We start from the raw sequence: 21,057 nt of genomic DNA, 5'->3' as shown, positions 1-21,057 counted from the left end.
AGTGATCCAGTGCAGAATTCAGGATGAGTGAAGACTAAGAACAGACAGAAAATGAGAAATGAGATCACTAAAAACAACTGGTGTAAAAGAGGTGGCAGAAGCAAAGTCCTCTCAGATCTTTGATAAGGAAGAAATGTGGCTCTCAGTCATTTGGATATGAAGGTTTCTTGCATGCTGACCAGGAGCAATTACTTCCTACAACTGATAGGAGGGGAAGATTAGGTCTTTGTGCTCTGCTCCAAAATTCACAGTTCAAGTGAAGTTTTCCAGGTTCCTCTACAAGTTATGAAGGTGCTTGGAGGTATGACAGCAGCAGGACCCTGGGAAGCTGCTGCCTGGTTCCACTGAACTGGTTCATGCTGGGTGAAGAAGTGTCTGTGCAACCCACACAGTTAAGACTTTGCCAACAATTCAACTGGAAGCTATTCCTGGCACTTCTGCAGGAGGAGAATGCATCTTCCAGACTCACACTGCAAACTATTTATTATTATTATATTACTGCTACTTGTTTCTGTAATTTTGAGGAGAAATACCTCAAAGGCACTGAGGAGCTAAGAGAAACAGCTTTCTCCAGTGCTCCCTGTGCTGAGGCTCAGAGCAAGGATTTGCTCTGGATGCAGTGGTGCCAGAGCTGAGAAGCATCCCTTGTGCTGACTGTCTGCCATGCAGAGGAACAGGACTTTCAGTAAGACCCTCAGAGGTGTAAAAGCATTTAGTGCCAGGAATAGTGTGTCATTTGCCAATCAAACCTGTCAGAGTAATGGTAGTAACTAAGCAAAGACTCAGATTAATCCAAGCAGTTATACTAACAAATATCACCATCAATACCCTTCATCAATCTCAATTTTTCAGGCCATGTATTTTCTCCTTTCTTGACAGTAGACATCAACTGACTCACTGAAATGATAAAATGAACAGAGTGAATTTTTGAAGGCAAAAACCAAACCACCTACTTGTGGAAAGAGGTTAACCTCTTTAATGTGGAGAGCACATTGTATATGTCATCATCATCAGCTTCTTCTCCCTGAAAATGAAAGGAAACCCATTAAGAGAGTTCAGCACTCCAGCAGAGCACATTATTGCATGGGGAGATGCAGATTGCTTTTTGGGTTTATGCTGACACCAAGACAGACTCCAAAATCCCCCATGACTTTCCTCTAGATTCCATAACAATAACACTTAAATAATCACTGCATAGCACTAGGAAAGACACAACCATCTGACAATATTCAGCAGTATCACTGTGTTAACACTCAAACCTCATTCCCAAGAATAAAATCTGAGTTCTGCCTTATTTCACAAAAAAGGACTGAAGCCCCAGCTTTAACCATCACCTGATCAAAGTGCCACAAGAATAAAGCCAAACACCTGCCTTGATCCACACCAGAGATGGGCAGATGTCAACAGCAAGTCTTTAAAAGGATCAGTGGGAAACTTTCTTTTCAGGTTTTCTTTGCTTTTCCCTCTTTTCATTGCTGTTCACTCTGTCACACACCACAATGCACAACAGTCACACTGTGTGCACAGACTGACTGACACTCAGAACTGGATGGGAGAGTTTGTGTGTGGTTTTTTTTTATTTTTAAATTTAGATTTTACAAATCTGGGGAAAAAGTGCAAGAATGAATATTGCACAATTTAATCCAAACTTTTAATTTTTTCTTCTTGGCATTTTGAAATATTATTATCCTAATATTTTATGCAAACTGAGCAGCAAATTTCCTTAGTGGAAACAAGCAGAAATAAAGTACTTTTAAAGATTAATTTTTCCAGCAACTTTCTGAAACAAGAAACCCATCTACAACAATTCTTCTCCCTTTCATTTTGACCACTTTTTTTTCCACTTCAAAGCCTAACAGCTAAGACATTTTCCTGCCTTCAAGTGCAATTGTCAACAAGTGAATATACACCAAGACCATGAGCCCTTCTCTACTCTTCCCCAGCCTGGGTAAAGGGAGGGAACACACTAAAAGTCTCTTGTTATCACTGTCCCAAGAGCCTTCATGATGAAGGAACCTTCCTTTGTTCTCTGCCCAGGAGTCTCAGTGCATCCTTCAGGGCTTCTCACACTGGAGTACTGCATAAAGAGAAGCTGCCTGCAGAGAAGTGAAGGGAAATGAAATGGGAAGAAGCAGCTCCTGGCTTCCTGATTCAACAGCAGTTAGAAATAATGCAAAATCACAGGTAAAAAGGTTTTCCTCCCCTAGTTTATTTCTCCTGAGAAGGCTGCTGGGAAGTTGTTTATGAATCCCACCATCTCATTGTTCTCACCTGATTCCCCTTGGGTAAAAGGTGAGGCTGGAGGGACCTTTCAAGCAGTGTCAGAAAGGGAGAGGACAGGGCTGCAGACCCACACAGCCTACCTAAAGTATGGAGAGTGTTTTCCAAACTCTCTCAACACTCCTGTAACTCTAGTCTAAAGCAGCTGGACAGAAATGCTTTGCTGACATAACTGATCTGAAATGTGGGCTGGAGGTAGAAGAGAGGTAGATTTCCAATCTCCTGTCATCTTTGGTGCTTGTAGTGTTGGAAATGTGGTTCTCTGAGGCCCAGAGGCCACACTGTCTGTGGAACTGGACTCCCTAAGAAGGGCTTCTGAAAATATACAGCCAGGGACTGTGAGGTAGCAAAGGGAAGGACAGTGCTTGATCTCCTCAGATCAGAGCATCCAACAAGAGGACCAGTGCTATAGTAAACCAAACCCAACACTAACTGGACTGCTGGGTTCCAGAGTAGATGTAGATGTATTTTCTACTTTCATGTAGATGACAGAAAAGGAGATGATAGAACTAAAAGATGGGTTCTTGTCTCAGATCTTCTTCAAAGCTGTTGTGTGAAGGAGAATGAGTAAATCAGAGAAAGAGCAGCTGCTGTGCAGCAGGAGGAATCTAAGTGTTCCACTATTTGCTGAGTTCTGGATTATGGTTGAGAAAATTATTTGTGTCTCAGTAATACTAATAAAATGATCATTCTTTGTGTCTCAGTAATACTAATAAAATGCTGAATGGATCTTTTCTTGGGTGCAAATATCCAGGGAACAGAATGCCACCTCTGAATCCTTCCCAGATCCACAGATTAATGACCTCTATAGACAGCTGAACAGTGTGGGAACTTCAAGGGGGCTCCTCCACAAAAGCTGCATGTCCTCAGACAGACCTGGTTTCTGACTGCTACACCAGCAGCTACACGACTGTCTCCAAAGAGAACAAACATGACATTTGCTTTGGAGAAGTTCCAAGATAAAACTGTGAGAAAAAGCTGAGACTTTTTTATGTCTTATGACAAGACAGTGTAACAGAAATGGCAAGTCAGTGTCAAAGAACCTGCATTTCACTTGCTTCTTGGTATGATTCTTGTAAAAACCTGTAGGCACTTTCTTCCACCTTGGGGCAAGACAGTGTGAATGATGCTTTTGGCTGATCTGAGCTTGGCTGTGGAGAAATAAGCTGAAGATTCTCCAAGGGACAGATCTGGAGAAACAACACTGGAGATTTGTTCCTGCATATAGTGCCAGACTCAACCTTGGTGCTGGTGTGTGGATAGCAAAGGTGTGAGGACCTCACCAGGGTTCCTAAACCTCTGTCAGGGGGTACCAATGGGAAAGTGAAGGCCACTATTTATGGTCATCAGCTGCTGGGCTCCTGGTGTGGAGAACTTGGCTGGTTCTGAAGCTGTACCTTTGTGTTTGCCATCCAACTTTAGCCTTTTTTGCTACCTAAGTCAGCAACAGATTCCCCAAGGTTTTTGTCTCAGTGTTTCTGGTCCTTTTGGCCAGAAGTGAAGGACTTCAAAAATCCACAGCTCTTAAAACAGACAGCAAAAACATGGAATATGGCATTAGCTGAAAGGATTCTCTTGCCACACACAGATGGGCAGAGATGTAGCACAAATTTTGGAGTGTCTTTTCAAAAGGTTCTGCTCAGAAGTTTCTGAGAAAGTACCTATGAGATGGCAGAGAGGTAGAGAGGGAAGTAAATGTATTCTACCCCAGAATGTACAGCAGTGCACTAACTCCTCTGGGTCCTGGAGCACCTGCTTCTGCATGCACTCCCTTCTTCAGTCACATGCATTCCTCCAGCAACAGGAAAAGATTTATTTACTCTGCAAGGTGACAAGGCAGAGGTACAGCATGCCTGTACCTGCCATATTACTTAAAGAATGAAAAAAAAAAAAGCTTCTTTTCTTTCATATGCAATTCTAAAATAGAGATTATAGCTTAACTTTCTATAAATGGACATCAAAAATTAAATCTAGCTGCCAAAGTGCAGTGCATGAGGAGAAGTGAAGAAAAAGGTCTGTGCAGCCCTGTTACCTTTAAAAAAACATGGGAATTACAACCAACTAAGTAATGCTACACAAAGTTAAACTGATGTAAAGCAAGAAAAAATGAGCAAGGTTTCTATTCTTATTTAATGTATTCTGTCTTATGCATTTTGAAGGATAAATGATTACAAGTAAAACCCAGGTACCTCCAGGTTTCAGATCTGTATCTTTATTTCATTCTTTCCAGAGCTCTTTCAATATGCTATTTTAAATATTTTACTAAATCCTCTCTTCCATTCAAGACATAATCCAATCTTGATTCTGCTGCCTGCATATCCATTTGGGACTACTGGAATCACCATAAGCATTCATGTAAATGCACCTTTCTCTGCATTTTTCATCTGCTCTCACCCATTCATGCATTTAATTTTTTATGTGGACTGTTTAAATACCAGAGGAAATTTTCAGAAGCAAGCTTGTCCTGTGCTCTTTGTTTTATACCATCAATGCTTTGCAGGCTTAAGGGCTAGTCCAAGGGATTCTCTACATGGAGAAATATCTCCAAGCAATGATGAAATAGTTGCTGCTGCACTACATCATCATATGGATAACTTCATGCCTTGTAAGACCCTTTTCCTGCAGTTCATCACAGCACATTTTAAGTAGTCTAACTAAATTCATTTTAAGAAAACAAACCTCCTGCAGCAGATCCTCTACAGAATGGTTGAATCGATCCACAAACTCATCAATAAGTTGGCTGTGGGCTATGTCAACTCTGTTCTGGATTGTATATTCTTCACTACAAAGTATGCTGTAGGTTTTGCTGCAGGCTTCCAGAACGTCTGACTCCACGTGCTTTTCCACCACAAACTTAATCTGCTTCAGTAAGGCATCCAGATGCTGTGGATCAGAAAAGAAGCTCAGCTTTCACTCTCTCTGAACAATGAAACTCAAAAAGTGGCTCAAAGAATGCACCAAATCAAGGTGAGATGAGTAACACGCCGGATGAAGGCACAGGGCTGTGTGACAGGAATAGCAAACAGGTACCTGAAAGCAACCAGATTTCTTGCCCCATGTACTGTACCTTTTCCATTCTGCCTGTGCTGTAGATTTCCAGATCAAAATACTGAGGGATTTGCAGGAGATTTGCAACCTTCTCAGCGTCAGCGGAATACTAGAACATCATTGAGACAAAACAAAAAGCAGTGAAGTAAAAATAAACACCCACACTACAGAAAAAGTTTGAAGACAGTAGTAAATAGCAGTGAGAGATGTATTTGGTTGAAAAAAATGTACCTTTGAGAGCAACATGGGAAGTGCAATAATGAAATGCTCAGTCAGTTTATTTCTGTCATCTATCTGAGTTTTTCTTTCTTTTGCTGTCAATACCTGCAAGTGATCAAAAATGACTGAAGTAAATACAATTTCTGCATATGGCACTCATTAATTTTTCTACAGTTTGTATTACAAACAAAAATCCATGCAAGGGGGTTTTTAATAAATCAAAAGAGAAGGGAATACAAAGCTCAAACATATTTGGACTGAAGAGTGATTAAATGGGAGGCCCATGTGTCCTAAGACTCCATGATTGAAAAGGGAAATGCTGCATCATCCAGCAGGATATTGTCTGGACACATCAACCTTTTTTTAGGACTGAAATTCAAATATAACCCAAGTCAGTGGAAGTTTTGCTATTGCTTCCAAGCAAATGGAGCTCTGGCTTTCACACATCAAACAAAGTGTTAATGTAAGACCTCAGGGTGAACTGTAGTATAATTAAGAAAACCAAACCCAAACCAGGCTGTAACAGTGATTTTCATTAGCAGATTCAGGGCCTCATCTCTCAACTGGAATGTAATTCTCACTGAGAACACACATCCGAGTTCACAGCCTCATTTACAAATTTCAGTGACAGATATACTGAAGCTACTAATGCTGTCATAGCAAAACCACCTTGAAGCAGTGAACAGAGAGACAAGAATCAGAACAGCATGCTTCATAAAAGCTTAGATCTGGCTTCTCGGCTTCAGGAAAGGAGAGAATACTTTGGAAAACAAATACTGATAATAAAATATTCAAGTTAGCTAATGATTTATGTATAGCAAAGCTGCCAGACTGCACAATAAGGGTTACAAGCTAAAGTCAGAGAAGTAACTATTTCACAAGAAGGTGAGTGCATCATTAGAAATCTGCTCCCATTTCAACTCAGAGAATATGCTAGAGAGATCATGAGAACATGACAAACCTCTACTGACAAGTCAGAGATCCCTGCAGTTACCATCCCACAACTCATGACCTAACTGAAAAGAAGCAAAAGCTAAATGTCACACCTACATCTCTCTGTAAATGAGGAGGAACAGCTGGAAACAAAACATATGCTGGGATGACAGGCAGCCTGTTGTGTCAGCTGAATCTAAAACAGCCGTGGAAGTGTAGGGGGATAGGTTTGTAACCCAGGTAAGAAACCATCTGCATAGTGCAGGACAGACAGCTGGACACAGAGCAGCAGTACAATCCCTCTACCAACTGGCAGTGCAGCACCAGTTGTGCCACCAAAAGCTGCTTGCTCATGGGGAGGCAGCACAAGCACAGCTCCTGAGTCCAGCTGCCACCCCCTCACAGACCAGTCATACTCTGGTGACCAAATATTGCTGTTCAGTGCTGCTAGGAATTAATCTGGGTCCCCAGGATGACCTCGAGGCTCTGCTCATCACCCTTCAGAAGGTGACATTTATTTTACTGGAGTATTTTCTGTAGCTTTGAAGAAATACAATGAAAATCTAAGACTAAGCAATTTCTGAACTTGAAGTGAACTGAACTGTAAGATGTCTGGAGACAGAAGAAACACCCAGAAAGCTAATAGTGATATTATTTGGTGCTCCAAACAGAAAATACAAACATAACATTTCTGTTAAATTTAAAGGTTGCTTTGTCTGCTAGAACAGTTTACAACTAGAGACAAAACACGTGTAACTTGTGCTTACAATACAGTTTTGGTGGTAACACAGGATAATCCATGCTTGTGTAAATTTAAGTGCTCTCATAGATTCCCCCCTTACCTCTGAAATATCCTAATAAATTAGGAATTTCTTAGAATGTGCTTTATAAATTAAAGTACCTATGATGTGTTCAAATTGATTGCTTCTTGGAGCTTTTCCTGGGATGCTGTTTCTGGACATTGAGGCTAATCTGCTTTGGCACATAAAAATTAAGAAGCTAAGTACTGCATTTAGTTTAGCAATAAAGAATGTTAATGATAAGAATCTATCTCCAGGTTTTATCTTCATTGAGTCTGGGGCTTTCTTTAATAAACTAGTCATGATTATCCAGAACAGAACCTAATAGAAGGACCAAATGTCCACATGGTTTTATTTCATTTTAGTCTCACCTCAATGAATGGGTTACCAAAAATCAGGGAAATACTTTTAGGAAGCTGAGACTTGTTTGAACATGGAAGCTGTATTTATGGAGAATACAGCTGAAAGCTTGTTGATCATCCTGACCTTGGGACTTATGCTGAAATGCTTAAAAGTGCATGCCCAGCCTTAGGAAAGGACCTCCCCCAGTTGCCACTATAAATTAAATGAAAGAGGCAGTTAGATTGCACTATGGCTAGGATGTCAAATTCTTACATTTTCAGGGCACTCAGTGGAAGAGGCCAAAGAGGATGGACACATAAAACCACAGATGCATTCAGGTTGGTCCCAGTTCTACCCCTCTTGCTCAAATTAGAGCCAGCTCAGGGGTTAGACCAGGGTGCTCAAGGCTTTGTCCAGCCAGGTCTGGAAAACTGGCAAGGATGGAAACTGCAGAGACTCACAGCTCTTGTTCCAGTACTTAGCTGCTTTCATGAGAAAGACACTGTAAATTTTGACCTTTTTTGGTTTTTTTTCTCCTGTAAATTTTGCCTCCATATTAGCAGCACATTCCTTTTTATGGAAGACAGTCAGAGGGAATCTTGTTCTGTTACTGAGATCTACATTTTCAATTCTATTCTAGATTTAACATTAAGGGTTGTAGCTGTGGGTACATCATAAGCATAAGACAAAGGTAGGATAACAAGAATATTAAAACCAAACAAACAAACCCCCAAACATGTCCAGAACTAGAATTTCCACTATTTTCCTTCAAAAATGTTCACTGGAATGCAACACCGATTATCAACATCTAATTTTAAAACCTGAAAACGTGGCATTCTAGACAAATATTTTATGCTCCCACAGTAACACATGTCTGAGCTACCTACTGCAGGACCACTTACTCTCTTGCCAGTGCCTCTGCCTACTGGAGGATGTGCTTCAGCAGCTTGTCTGATGGTACACACCATCAGCTCAATCAGGGCACTCTCCTGCCGGTCAGACATCGCTGTGGAGGGAAAAGAACAACCAGCATCAGTTCTGATGTGCATGCAAGATGTCTTGAAGACCACTGTGAATGCAGTTCTAAAACACAGACACAGAGAACAGAAGCAATGTAATTTTGCCCCATTTATAAAGCCAAGGTTTTCTTGCCTGCTCTTTGAATTGCCATACACATCATCTCAAAATGGATATGGCAGCACTGAAAGAAGTCCAGAGAAATGAAGCTGGAAAAGGATGAATGAAGGGGACTATAACAAAATCTATATGATAAAATTTATGTCAAATCTAGATACATAAAATTTATTTGTATATCTGTAAAATAAAGAGTGTCATGGAGGACTGAGAGTGACTGACTGTTCACTGTCACTTCCTTAGGGACTATTCTCACTGGCATGAAGCATTATTTCAGTTCTTTGGGAAGTACTTCTGGCCACACCTAAAGGATCAAATCCCACTAGACTACACAGCAGCAAAGAATCAAAATGCCTCATTTCCTAAGGAAATTACCCTGGGAATGCTACAATTATAGCAGGTGGATACCAAAAGGTCAGATTTTGAAACACTGTCATGAGGAGCAGATGATGCTAGGGAGCAGCAAGAGTACATCAGTTTTCCCATCACTTGACCCCTGCAAAGGTCCCTAAGCAGGAGAATCCTTGAGGATTATAAAGGATCTTGAATGAAACTCATTACTGTAAGGGACTCTTTGTCACCAGCCTCCCTGGCTACCTTGTGCACACAAATCTATTATTAGTGAAAGGAGAACTGTAACTAATGGTGAAACAATCCCCTTTTTCTTTCCTCTGGAGAATTCATCAGGTTTAAGCATTGTTTGGAAAGTCTCATAATGAATTAACACCACCTGAAGTGCTTATTTATTCAAAATCATATCAGCTCTTTAATTTATTGAAATGATCACAGATACAACAGTTATTTAAACATTCAGAGAAGTTGTCCTAGCCTTCAGTATTAGGAAACCACAGTACAGCAGACACCACAAGATGAAAAAGAGAGTAAAAAATTCTGCTTTTGAAGCAAAGTGCATTAAAAATGGATTAAACTAAAATCTTTGTTAAATATGCTTTCTAAACAGACCACAACATAAATAACACTATCACCCACAGTGAGACATCTTATTAAGGAATAATTAAACATTGTGTAATATCAATAGAGGTTAAACAAACACCTTCTTCTCCTTGGACTGGTTCCTCCAAGAGCAATTCTGTCATACATTCCCAGTCTTTCAAGAGTTCTTGTGAGCTCTCCCACAAACTGTCCACCAAATAGGCTGCGTGTTCGTGCAACTAGAAAATCCAAAGCAAACATCAGTACAGCATTCTGGTCCAAGCAGCAGCTCTTCAACTTTCACAATCATTTGGCCATGGAGAGTGTCCTGGGCATGTACTCTTACATTCTTTGGAAACAAAATTCAGTTTGAAACTAACTCTGGAAGGTGGTCTTCTAACCAAATGATACAACTGCACAACAGTGGAGTGTGTTTTAATAGAAAAAAGGAATCAAACCAAATTGAGCTTCTTTTTTAAAAAGCAGCTTGTTAGTGAAAAGCCTTTCTCAGAGTTTTGACCACTGATTTCAGGGGGTACAGAATGAACACTAACTGCAACAACTGTTTTAATGTGAATTAATGCAACTGCTGTAAGGTGAGAAACACAATCCATAGGCTTCTAGTGGTTTATGAACTGATCTTTACCCACTCTCAAAAAGTAACAAGCTTAATGTGCAGTTCTGATTTGCTTGCCAGATGTGGGACTAAGTCCTTAACTGGAAACCCTGTCAACTAAAACATGTTAACATTAATGCTGCCCCTTAATGTTATCCTTCCTTCTCAGCAACTCTGATCATGTTTTATTTCATTCTCACAGTCAAGTCTCTTGTTCAAGGCTTCACAACAATTAAAATATCCAATTGTAATTATCTTTCCTTTTGCTCTTTACACAAAATATATTACATTCCTTTCTGTAGAGAAACATTTCTGCCACTCTTTTCTTTCAGTCTTCCTTTGCCACCTATTTATTACCAAATCAAATATTTAATTGTTAAACCTTTCCTCTTCTATCTTCAGGACATTCTGTATCTGATAGATTATCTTTGCAAATTTTCCTCCACTCCACTGCCATTCCTCACCTGAACAGAGCTTCTCATACATGCTGTCTCTGCAGACATAACCTATGGGTATGATTCCATCTCAATGCTTGCAGTCACCATCCTCCAATGCTTTCAAGATGCAGCTGCATAAAGCCCTGAACAACCTCATCTAATCTCATGGATGACCCTCATGATCCTCAGGACCTTCCCACTCTGAACTATCCTATGATTCTAATAATAATTTAAGCTATCTTGTAAGTTTTGTTCCTTTCTCACTCAGATCATTTCACTCCAGAAAGAGTAACACCAGAGGTATACTCTTTAGTGGTTATCTTAAGAAAAGAAGCAGTGACATTTCCATGTAGCAATGAATCCTGGTAGCCACCATAATACCAGCAATGCAGTATTGAGTACACCAGGGGCATGCAAGAGCAAGATAAACTGTGAAGAAGGTTTTGAGTTGAATTTGCTCAATGGATAAGGAAATAGGGAGCAGGGTAAAGGGCATACAAGATTTCTGAAATTATGCAGAAAAAGAAAGACAACTTGTTACTGTCTGTTGATAAATCACTAGTGAAGTTCCAGGCTTTATTAAACATGTAAAGGTTAAAAATGAATTTTTTTTACCTCACTTTCAAGAAAGAAAAGAACCAACATTCTAATAAGGTTTCCATTTGGACTATTTCGGCCCCTCCTCTTTGCTAGAGCCTCTTCAGCTTGGGGATCATGTCTGCTGAACAGTCTAAAAACAAGCAAAAGTAGCTATCACGTTTACCAAAACAAATCTTATTTCTATGATGAGCATTCATTCTTGATTTAGTAGGTTTGTTCATAAAACACAGTGAAAGTATCACAAGCTATTTCTTTCAAGGGAAAGCGGGCATGACCTCTGCCTGTCTGAAGACATGAATTTTTCTTCAGGGTCATCAAGTTCACTGGCAGGAAGAATTTCATACAGGAAAAAGCTCTCCAGAATGTATTTATACTGAAGGATTTTGCACAGTTTTACATATTTCCATAACCTGTATAGTTTTGCATTTTGAACTTAACAAGTCTTACAATGGTGGTAGCACTTACTCTGCTAGAGCCTAAAGAACTAGGGTTGTATCCTCACTGCAGCCATGCCAACTGGGATATGGTACAAACAAACTTGATACACCATTAAACAATCAACCTCAGGTGCCAGTAGCAGCATAAAGGATAAAGCAAGCTACCAGTCAATTATTTGGGTTGTTTTTCCAGGTAAATTATACATTCTACATTGAGTTCCCTGATGCATGGCTAATTCCAAACTACTCTCAATGCTCAAATTTGCTTGCTCAAAGAGATCTCAGATGTGCCTACATCACAGTTACAGCAAGGATTGTTTCACTTTGGGAAGTGTGAAAACTGTTCCTTGCTTTTACAGTGAAATCACAGTCGTAAAGCAATTAGAAATGTGAAACAGTGTTCTGATTTCACTACTATAATTCAATGGAAAGAAAAGGATGAGTTACACACAAACATTGTATTTTTGTTAAAGACATCACCTCTGCTGTCCTGCTCAACAGTAAGATAAGAAATGAACACCTCTGTAGGTGAAATATCTTAAACATGCACTTCAGGGTTGAGTCAGTGATCCTCTGTATTATCTGCTTTCTTTTGCTAACTATAGAGAGAAAGTCTAATGACTACCTTACACATATAAATTGTTGCATAAGTGTGTAAAATTAAGAGATAAATCCCACCTTAAATGCCTCAATTAGATTCTAATTTATTTAAGTGGAGCACCAGCTCTTAAGTCACAGAGACCAAGAGAAAATGAGTGTTAGGAATGGTATGATCTTCTCTCAATGCTGTTTACTTTGACAGACATTTATAGAACACAGAACATAATGTCTTGTTGTAAAGAGAAGTTATGATACAGTTCTGACTCTAAGTGCACTAAGGTGCACTTCATCTGCATTTTGTGATATTCTTTTGTCACATGTTGATTAACAAAGGAATTTCAGAATATATTTTTAAAAGGAACATAGCCCTTTCCTACAACTTGTAAAATGCCATGTTGGAAACTAAATGTACCTGAATTATATAAATTAATTCCTGGAAACAGATAATGCCTGATCACAAAATGGAATTCCAGAAATCCACCAAGGAAAGCTTAGGATTACAACGTGGACTTCTAAATCACTAATAAAATATAGAAAATTAGAACACTGGCAAAGGAAAACTGATGTTTATATGTAATTTTATGATGTGGCAATGTCCTGGTCATAGTTACAGATGTGGTATGATTCACCTCCATGGAAACACTATCTCGTTTCCTATGGCATAGTGGGTACATGAAAGATGTAACCATGGTGTAATGTATTTTTAGGGAAAGTCAGTGAATTCAGAAACAAACGTCTTAATTGTTACTGCTTAAAAACCTCTCAAGTTCACAATTTTAAAATAAACTGGTTTAAAATTTTGTTAAAAGGAGGACTGCCTATCAGGCATCAGGCATGTATAGGCCCAATAAATATTTTCACAACAGTAATTCACCCAGAGCTGTAGGATTTAAACCAACTTTAGAGGTTTACACAGCCTTTTTGTATTTAAAAAGTACCTTGAGGACTTAGGAAAAGTTATATAAATTCCAGAGCAAGAGAAATGTAAAATCAGTTTCTTAAGTCTTTAGGCCTTGAATCTGAACATGAGAATAAGCCTCTGTTTTAAATTAAATTCCTGCTTTCCTAAGTGGGATATTTGACCCTATTGCTTCTTTGCCTTTTGATTTTACACTTACTAGAAAGCATTCACAAATTTGGTCTTATTCCAGGACTGATAACTTACTTTTTGTGAAGGAATTCTCCAGCTGCTACTGCAACAGGCCGGTGTGCTGAATACACCAAGTGATAAACATTCTCACAGTCTTCATTCGACAGAGCTTCTTCACTGCCACTGGAAGAGTCACAAAACAACCCCTCAACTACAACAAATGTTCCATTTCAATCCCCTCACCTCCCAGAACTTACTTTTCACAGCTACAAAATTGATTTTCCTCACATAAAATCCTAAACAGTGGAACACCGACTTCAAGGATCTTTGGTTCCGTTTTCAAACACTGAGATATTGAAAGGGCCAAAGTTTGGCTGATTTCCTTTTCCCAATTGTATCAAAAATATAATTATGAAAAAATCATCACTGCTTCCAAATCTTGCCCTGCTTAATTATTCAGACCTTCACTCTAACTGCAATGCACGTATTGCAGGATGCCAAACGCTCATTATCAAACATTATTAAACTAAAAACCTAAAATGAGGAAAATGTATTTGCTTGCTTCAACTTGCTTACTTCTACAGCAATTTCTTTTTGCTTTCAAATAAAACTGCCTCAGCCCCAGGAGAAGGCACAGAAATGCTTTGGATATGGGCAGGAGAAAACTAAACCAGATTACGCCACAAAGTGGGGACACAGAACAGGCATTGTGCATCCACCACTCCAATCGACACATCATCCATTTAGGACTGAATCATGGTGTGCATTTAGAACTACAATAATGTTGAAACAACAAATTCTCCATCATTTTTACAGTAGTTATTGTGCTGACTACATACAGACTTCATTTTCAACATCAAGCTGAATCTGATCATACACTGCTGTGGTGGATGAAAGATCATGAAAAGTTTATTTTCTATGTTTATTTATTGATTAGAACAAGCCACTTTTTGCTCTTGTTTTGGGTTAATGACATACTAGGGTTTTCTGCAGTTTCTGAGCTCAAGATAGATTTTGTGTGAATTTACTGAAACTCAGAAAAACTGCCATTTTTCAGCAGTATTTTGAAAAATGCTATGAGCCACAAAACAATTATATTCCATCAATGATATAAAGATATTGCCATTGTCACATACAGGAATATTACTTCCCTCCTTGTTCAGTCAGTCTTCAAGAGAAGCATTTATCTGTCAGGACTCTATACATCATTTGGCTTCATACTACCAATAATTTTAATTGGTCATTCCTCATCATGATTGTTCATGACATCTTTTTGGACTTCCTACCTGCCAGAATACTGCCCTGTACTGTTCAACATGACCCATATTCTTCTGATGCCAAACACACTTAGCTATGTTTTCATCCTACAACCCAAAGCAAAACAGGATGGGAGGAAAATAAAAGCTGCACTGGATAATTTTTGACCTAAAATCTTGTGTCCCAAAACGTTGCTAATAATACAGGAAATAGATGAGTTCTACATCTCATTTGTATTTGTTATATTTGCTTTAAAAATGTAACAGTATGAGATTTCCTTTCTTGCTAATATTACAAGTCTAATATCTGTGAAGCAGAGTGAATCATAAATCACAAAATGAAGTCCAGACTTCTTTACTAAGAGGAAGGGCTAGTCTAATCTTTCACCCAAATTCTGCGTCTCCAAAAACGTTCTTCAAAGTGGAGTCACTGGGCATAAAGTAGGATGCAGAAAATCTTTAACATCTTTTAATGAACATATACTAAAAGCTTAGCAGTGATCCTCCAGCAGCACACTCATGAGGCTGCTGTGAACAGGCTGGTTCAAGCAGTGACAGTGTGGGATGATCTTTGGAATGGATCTTTGCCTCAGAGAAGCCACTGTACCCCTGTAAGAAAAAGCTGGGGGCTTGGAACCATATCTCCTCTTCCATGGGCATGTGTTTAAGATGACAAGCTACCACTGTCACCTTCACATGACCCAAACTCAGGTGTGGAAGCCAACATCTCTTCCCTGCCAGCTTATTGTCCAGGTGACTGTCTCTTCAGCTGTGTCTGTCAGGTATTCAAATCTTCTATCACTGGATCTTTGCTTAGTTACAGCTAGAGTTATTTTAGCAAATGTAACCTGCAGATACTTCTTTTGGGGAGGACAATCACTTTGCCCTTGGTGAAAGGAATAAATACCCTTTGGCACTCTTCCACAATAGATGCATTAATAGGCTCAATACATTTTTATACTTTGTGTGTTGTATTTCCATGAGATGGAATCTTATTTTAGCTTCATGACCACGGTATTACATATTCAGTTCAACTGAATAAATCTGTGTAAAGCAACGGATTATTACACAAGCAAAGAAATCAAGTCAATTAAATACTAGTGGCTTATGCCCCTTTCAAAGGGAGCATACTGGTTTTGGAAAATACTCACTGCAGGATTAGTGTGACTAATCGAATGGCTTCCACGGCGACGTCGTACTCCTTATCCAGCGTCATTGATACAATGCGGTCCTGGAAAGGGATTGTCACAGTGACACAACAGACACCCACACCCACCAGGGCAGAATTCTGTACAACACAACACAAATACTCCTGGGGAGAAAGATCTTTCAACGAATGCCTGAAAAGGAATGGTTTTTGAGTTGGACGGCAGCAGAAAAAATGCCTCGCCAAATCCCCCTGAAAACAAATAATTTTAGAGCAATGAATGCTGTATATATGCACATTTAGAAATACTGTGGGAAAAAATTACACCTGAATATATTTGCACACTGCCTATAAAGTTGTGGCTTTTATACCTAGCTACATCTTAAGGTTTGAAGCTGAACTCAAGAATTACCCTACAGACCTTCCACAGGAAAGGGTCAAGTTCTGTGGTTTGTATTCTCCTAAACTCTTTCTCGTGGAGACAAGCACACCACTTTCCAATCTAATGTAATGATTTAATAATTCTAAGGACTCTGTAGTCATAAAAAGTCTCGTAACAGCTTCTTTCTTCTTCATTTCAGTTTGCTTACTGGCAACCAAAAATAGATGTGATTAGTGTATGTTGTCCTCCCAGTCTGAGGACGATTTCTATCCATCCATAAAAATGCAATATGTCTTGATGCTCTCTGCTTGACTGACCAGGTTAATGAAAAGAAATTGGGCCACCTGAAAAGGAAACTTGACTTCTCTGGCTTGACCTGCTTCAGAAAGGACTAGGTACTCTATAACATTTTGGGATGTGAAAAAATAGAAATCAGGGACTGGGAAGGAAACAACCGTGGCAGTCACCAGGAACAAATCAGGCCAAAATCAAGCTTTTCACCTCTTTTCTCTACTATTGCAGGCATTTCAAGGCTGAAGTTGAGTATCAAGCAACTGATGCTTATTTCAATATCAGCATTTAAGAATAGTGTGTAAAAAATTCATTGTGGCTGTCTGAAGTGTTACCTGTCAACAAAACCAGGTCTGTAGAGACACTCTGCATCACTATGACTGAATGCACCTCTGCCAATCACCATTAAGTTCCTGGGAAATTTGATGCATTTAACTGTTATATTTAAACATTTTTAGAGATGGTGAGAAGTCCATGAAGAGATTCAAACAGGGAAATAACTGTCCAAACAGGAAATACTGTGTATGGACAGGACAAAAAAATGGCTGTCAATTTTTCCTAAGGTTCTGTCTAACAAACAAGAAGTAATCAACAACATCAAGAGAAGGAACAGTCAGAGATATTACTTTAAAAGTTTAAGTGGAATTTCACATATTCCCTCAAAGTCTATCTTAAACACCAGGATGCTACAGGGAGGGAACTAACAGTGAAGAAAGGAGTAAGCACACTAGTATAAAACTCCTTCTACATCTCTGACAAAAGTCTGGGAAGAAGGGATCTTCTCTCCTGCCTAGAGAGCAATACTCTCTGAATCAGCAATCTGGACTAGGAAACCAACTGATGTGACAGTGTTTTCTTATACAAAATGACTGTTCTCTCAGTTTTCCCCGTTTTTTATTTAAAAAAAAAACCAGTGTGGATGTGTAATTTCTTATATTCTGTCTTAGTGCCAGCATCTCTATGTGACAGCACCTGCCAGCCAGGCAGCAAGGTCCTTGGAACTGAGACCTGAACACCTCATGCCTCAGGAAGGTGTAACTTCTGTGGTTTAGTAAGTTACAAACACCAGCTGCCTGGGGTTAAAATACCTATTTATAAATAGGCATTATAAATAAAATGCCTATTACAAATACAGACCTGTATTTATAACTTGAAACATTCATTTTCGCTGTCTAGGAAGATGAGTTTGCAATTATGTATTAGGCTGTGAACAAGGCTGGCTGAAGAGCAAATCTGTCTCTTTTTGTCTCTCAGGTGGTGGAGACATCACTCTCCTGCAAAGGGTCAGGGGTGAGCAACTGGAATTAAATAGCTGCACCTAAATCTGCTGCTGTCTTGACATTGACTGCAAAAGAGCTAATTCACATCTTTTCCATATGGCTTCAGTTAACGTCTGTATCAGACAAGACTTCCTGATGGAAAACCAAAGTCTCCTCTTTGATGGAGGAGAAAAATAAATTATTTTTTACTGACAAAGCTAATTTTCTAGCATATCACCTACTCCCAGAAACACAAACAAATGCTGGAAAGAACACCCAACTTCCCTTTGGAGAAGTGACACGATCAGATCCTTGTCACAGCTCTCTGGAAGGTGGTGAAATATTGACACCACAGCACAAGTCATTCTGGATCTAATTAATTTATACTTTAAACATCTAGAAGATCCTTAGAGAAATTGCTTTTGACAGTTTGAATGAATATCAGCTGAACTGTGCAGGTCGATTAACGTCTGATGAGAAAATATAAAAGACATTTAAGTAATGTATGACAGATTCCAAAAGCATTAATTTGAAACTCTGCTCCATCCTGGTGCCAAAGGCTTCATCCCTGTCAGCACAGCTGTAAATCCAAGTGCAGGCATGAGGGCAATGCCAGCTTTTTGTTCTCTTGATGTGGCTGGAAAAAGGAACTGATATATCATGTCAAACACATCTTCTCTAGGCTCACAGAGACTTTGAAATCACCATTTTTCTGATTTATTTCACAATGATACAGATTTCTGTAGTAAAACCAGCTGCAATGGAAAAGAAAACAGACAAACTTTGCTAACAGAGTTCCTCTTCATCTGAATCACTTGGATGGGAATGAAAACTCCCTGTGCCACTCTAAACCAAGAAAGAATGCACAGGCTAACCTAACTTCTTCTAACAAAGAAAACTATCTATACTGTAAAAAATCCATGAGGAATTATTTAGAGGTTTCACGTTCCTCTAATTTTTTGAAGTACATCACTGAGTAACTACTCTTCAAAGTGCCTCCAACTGTCTTGAAAAGTCTTGTGGGTGGACAGGACAGGTTCAGACTCAAAGCAGCATTTTCTCTTACAAATTATAGGAGGCTAAGAGAGAAGCATCCAGCACATGTTTTACCAAAAAGCAGCAGACATAGAGACCACTAGTGGCCTATTTCTAAATAAATTGTATTACAGAAGGAGCAAACATCAGCAAATCTGTAAGTCTGCACAGATGGAACAAGAAAAGCAAAGTTGGGGGATTCCTTATTCTGGAGAGTTAATGAGTATTTCTGGTTGTCCTGAGATGATAAGCAAACCAGATTTATGGGGACATGACAAAAGCAGTCAGGTCTGAACCTGCGTGCCAGGTTCTCTTCTAGGAGAGGATATTTTCTCTTTACTGCAACAGTCCCAGAAACTGACTTTATAAAATTACAAGAATTCAGGTCCTCAAGTGATCTCACAAAATTTTCTAGTTTCACCTCATGATTTAAAGTCAACTATACCTACTTCATACCTGATGGGATATTTATTTAGTCTGCCCTTAAAAGTCTCAAATGAAGGGGATTATTAATAAACAATCTGTTTTATTAGATAACTACCATTTTGGACAAAAAGTCTTCCTTAATATCTACACTTTATAGCTGTTTAAGTGTCTTTTTTCTCCATCTCAAGCGAACGTGGTAAAAGGCTGATTACCTTTGTTTTTATGAACCATGTACATATAGGGAAGACATAACAAGTTTTCTGTATTTTGTGCTTTCCTAGATCACACTGGAGGAGTTACTAGAAACTGCAATGACAGCCAACACCAGCAAAGCACTATAAAAATCTACAGTGAGAAGTTTTAAAGTCTCATGCACAGTAGTTATTTACAAGTGTTTAAATCTCCACTTCTTTTCTAACCAGAATTCTTCACCAGCATTATAATAATGATTTAGGCAAAAATAAATGAAATCAGCCTTTCCCACAGCTCTGTGTTCTCTGGAACACAAAAGTGGTGGTAAAAGGTGTCAGCTGATGTGGTGACAGAGCTTGAAAGTCTTCTTTGCAGAGCATCCAAAGAGAAGTAATGACACTATTTCTCCACCCATATCTCCAGATACTCTACTTGTGAAATAAAACAGTAATGCCACAAAGTGAATTAAAAGCCATGTTCTCATCAAGTTATTAAGTGTCAGTGTGTTTGTGCTAGTAAAAAAAACCCATGGAATATTCCTCAAGTACTTATCTGCTAAACAGGATGATGATGTGCAGAGGGTTGTCTAAAAGCACGATGTAAACTCATGTTCTGCACCAAGGTATTCCACTGTGGAGAATATTGTGTTGCAGATCAAAGTATCTTTCTCCAAACACAAGCACACATTCAGCTAAAAAGCTGTCTTATGAACAATATTTTGTTACAGGCTCTTACTTTCAGATGTATTTTAGATTGTGTGAAGCACCCAGTACACATCCTTAAAATTCAGTAAATCTAAAATTAAATAAGTACAAGCAGATTGAACAATGACAATATATAAATTATCAATAATACAAACAGACAAACAATCATCCTGGCCAAGCCTGACAAATCTTGCAAGATAAACACTGTAAAATTAATTTGGCTTAATCTCAGCATTCAGTAATACAGTTTTACTACTGCAGTTACAAGGCTTTGTCACAAACAAATGAGCTTCTTTTCCATTTAATATACATGACTCAAAGACCACAACAGGATGAGACAGATGACACTTTTATTTTCTGTACTCCTTCCAAAAATTGTATTTCCTCTTACCTTGAATCTATTAGTGAACAGCTCCAGTTTTGGAAATAACTCTCTGTTGGTATACAGACTCTGAAGAGCTTTCAAACACTTCAACCTCACTTCACCTTGCTAAATAAAACACACTAAGATTAGCTGATAAAACACCCTAATCAAATGCACATGAATATTAAATAAAATCATATTGCAATTTGTTTAATGCACATTTAAAATGTTATGCAAATGAGTTACCCGAGCCAATTTGCAATTGGGCTAGAACCCAAACCCCACATGCAGCTGCCTACAAACAGTGTTGAATTTTCTCCCTATTTGCATATATAAAGAATTTAATGTGCCCTCACTTAAACGTCTGTTACTGTTTCCCTTTCAAGTAACTCCACAAAAAGCCAGAGGAATAGCAAGTAAATACAAAAGAAGGATGTATGATCTGAAGGTGGTTGGTGTTGCCTACAGGAACATGGGTGATGAAGAGCAGGGCTGGATCCTCTGTGCTCATGCACATCACCTGGCTGCCTGC

At 39.0% G+C, this 21,057-nt stretch overlaps 1 protein-coding gene across 1 annotated transcript in view; it reads right to left on the bottom strand.

The window, feature by feature from the left end:
- The window catches only part of STAG1 (stromal antigen 1), a gene marked incomplete at its 5' end in the record, with an annotated part of 54,186 nt that extends 33,535 nt beyond the window's left edge, over positions 1-20,651 (bottom strand). Inside the window, 10 exons of the mRNA XM_008944703.1 lie at positions 954-1,024; positions 4,960-5,163; positions 5,348-5,437; positions 5,560-5,652; positions 8,525-8,628; positions 9,811-9,928; positions 11,358-11,472; positions 13,545-13,652; positions 15,877-15,956; positions 20,553-20,651. Of these exons, the coding sequence (XP_008942951.1) occupies positions 954-1,024; positions 4,960-5,163; positions 5,348-5,437; positions 5,560-5,652; positions 8,525-8,628; positions 9,811-9,928; positions 11,358-11,472; positions 13,545-13,652; positions 15,877-15,956; positions 20,553-20,651 (1,082 nt within the window). The remainder of the gene's footprint in view (positions 1-953; positions 1,025-4,959; positions 5,164-5,347; positions 5,438-5,559; positions 5,653-8,524; positions 8,629-9,810; positions 9,929-11,357; positions 11,473-13,544; positions 13,653-15,876; positions 15,957-20,552) is intronic.
- Between the last annotated feature and the right edge of the window lie 406 nt (positions 20,652-21,057).

This window comes from Merops nubicus, unplaced genomic scaffold, assembly GCF_000691845.1.
Source record: "Merops nubicus isolate BGI_N331 unplaced genomic scaffold, ASM69184v1 scaffold7887, whole genome shotgun sequence".
Taxonomy (NCBI): Eukaryota; Metazoa; Chordata; class Aves; order Coraciiformes; family Meropidae; genus Merops; species Merops nubicus.
This window is presented reverse-complemented; position numbering and strand designations above follow the sequence as displayed.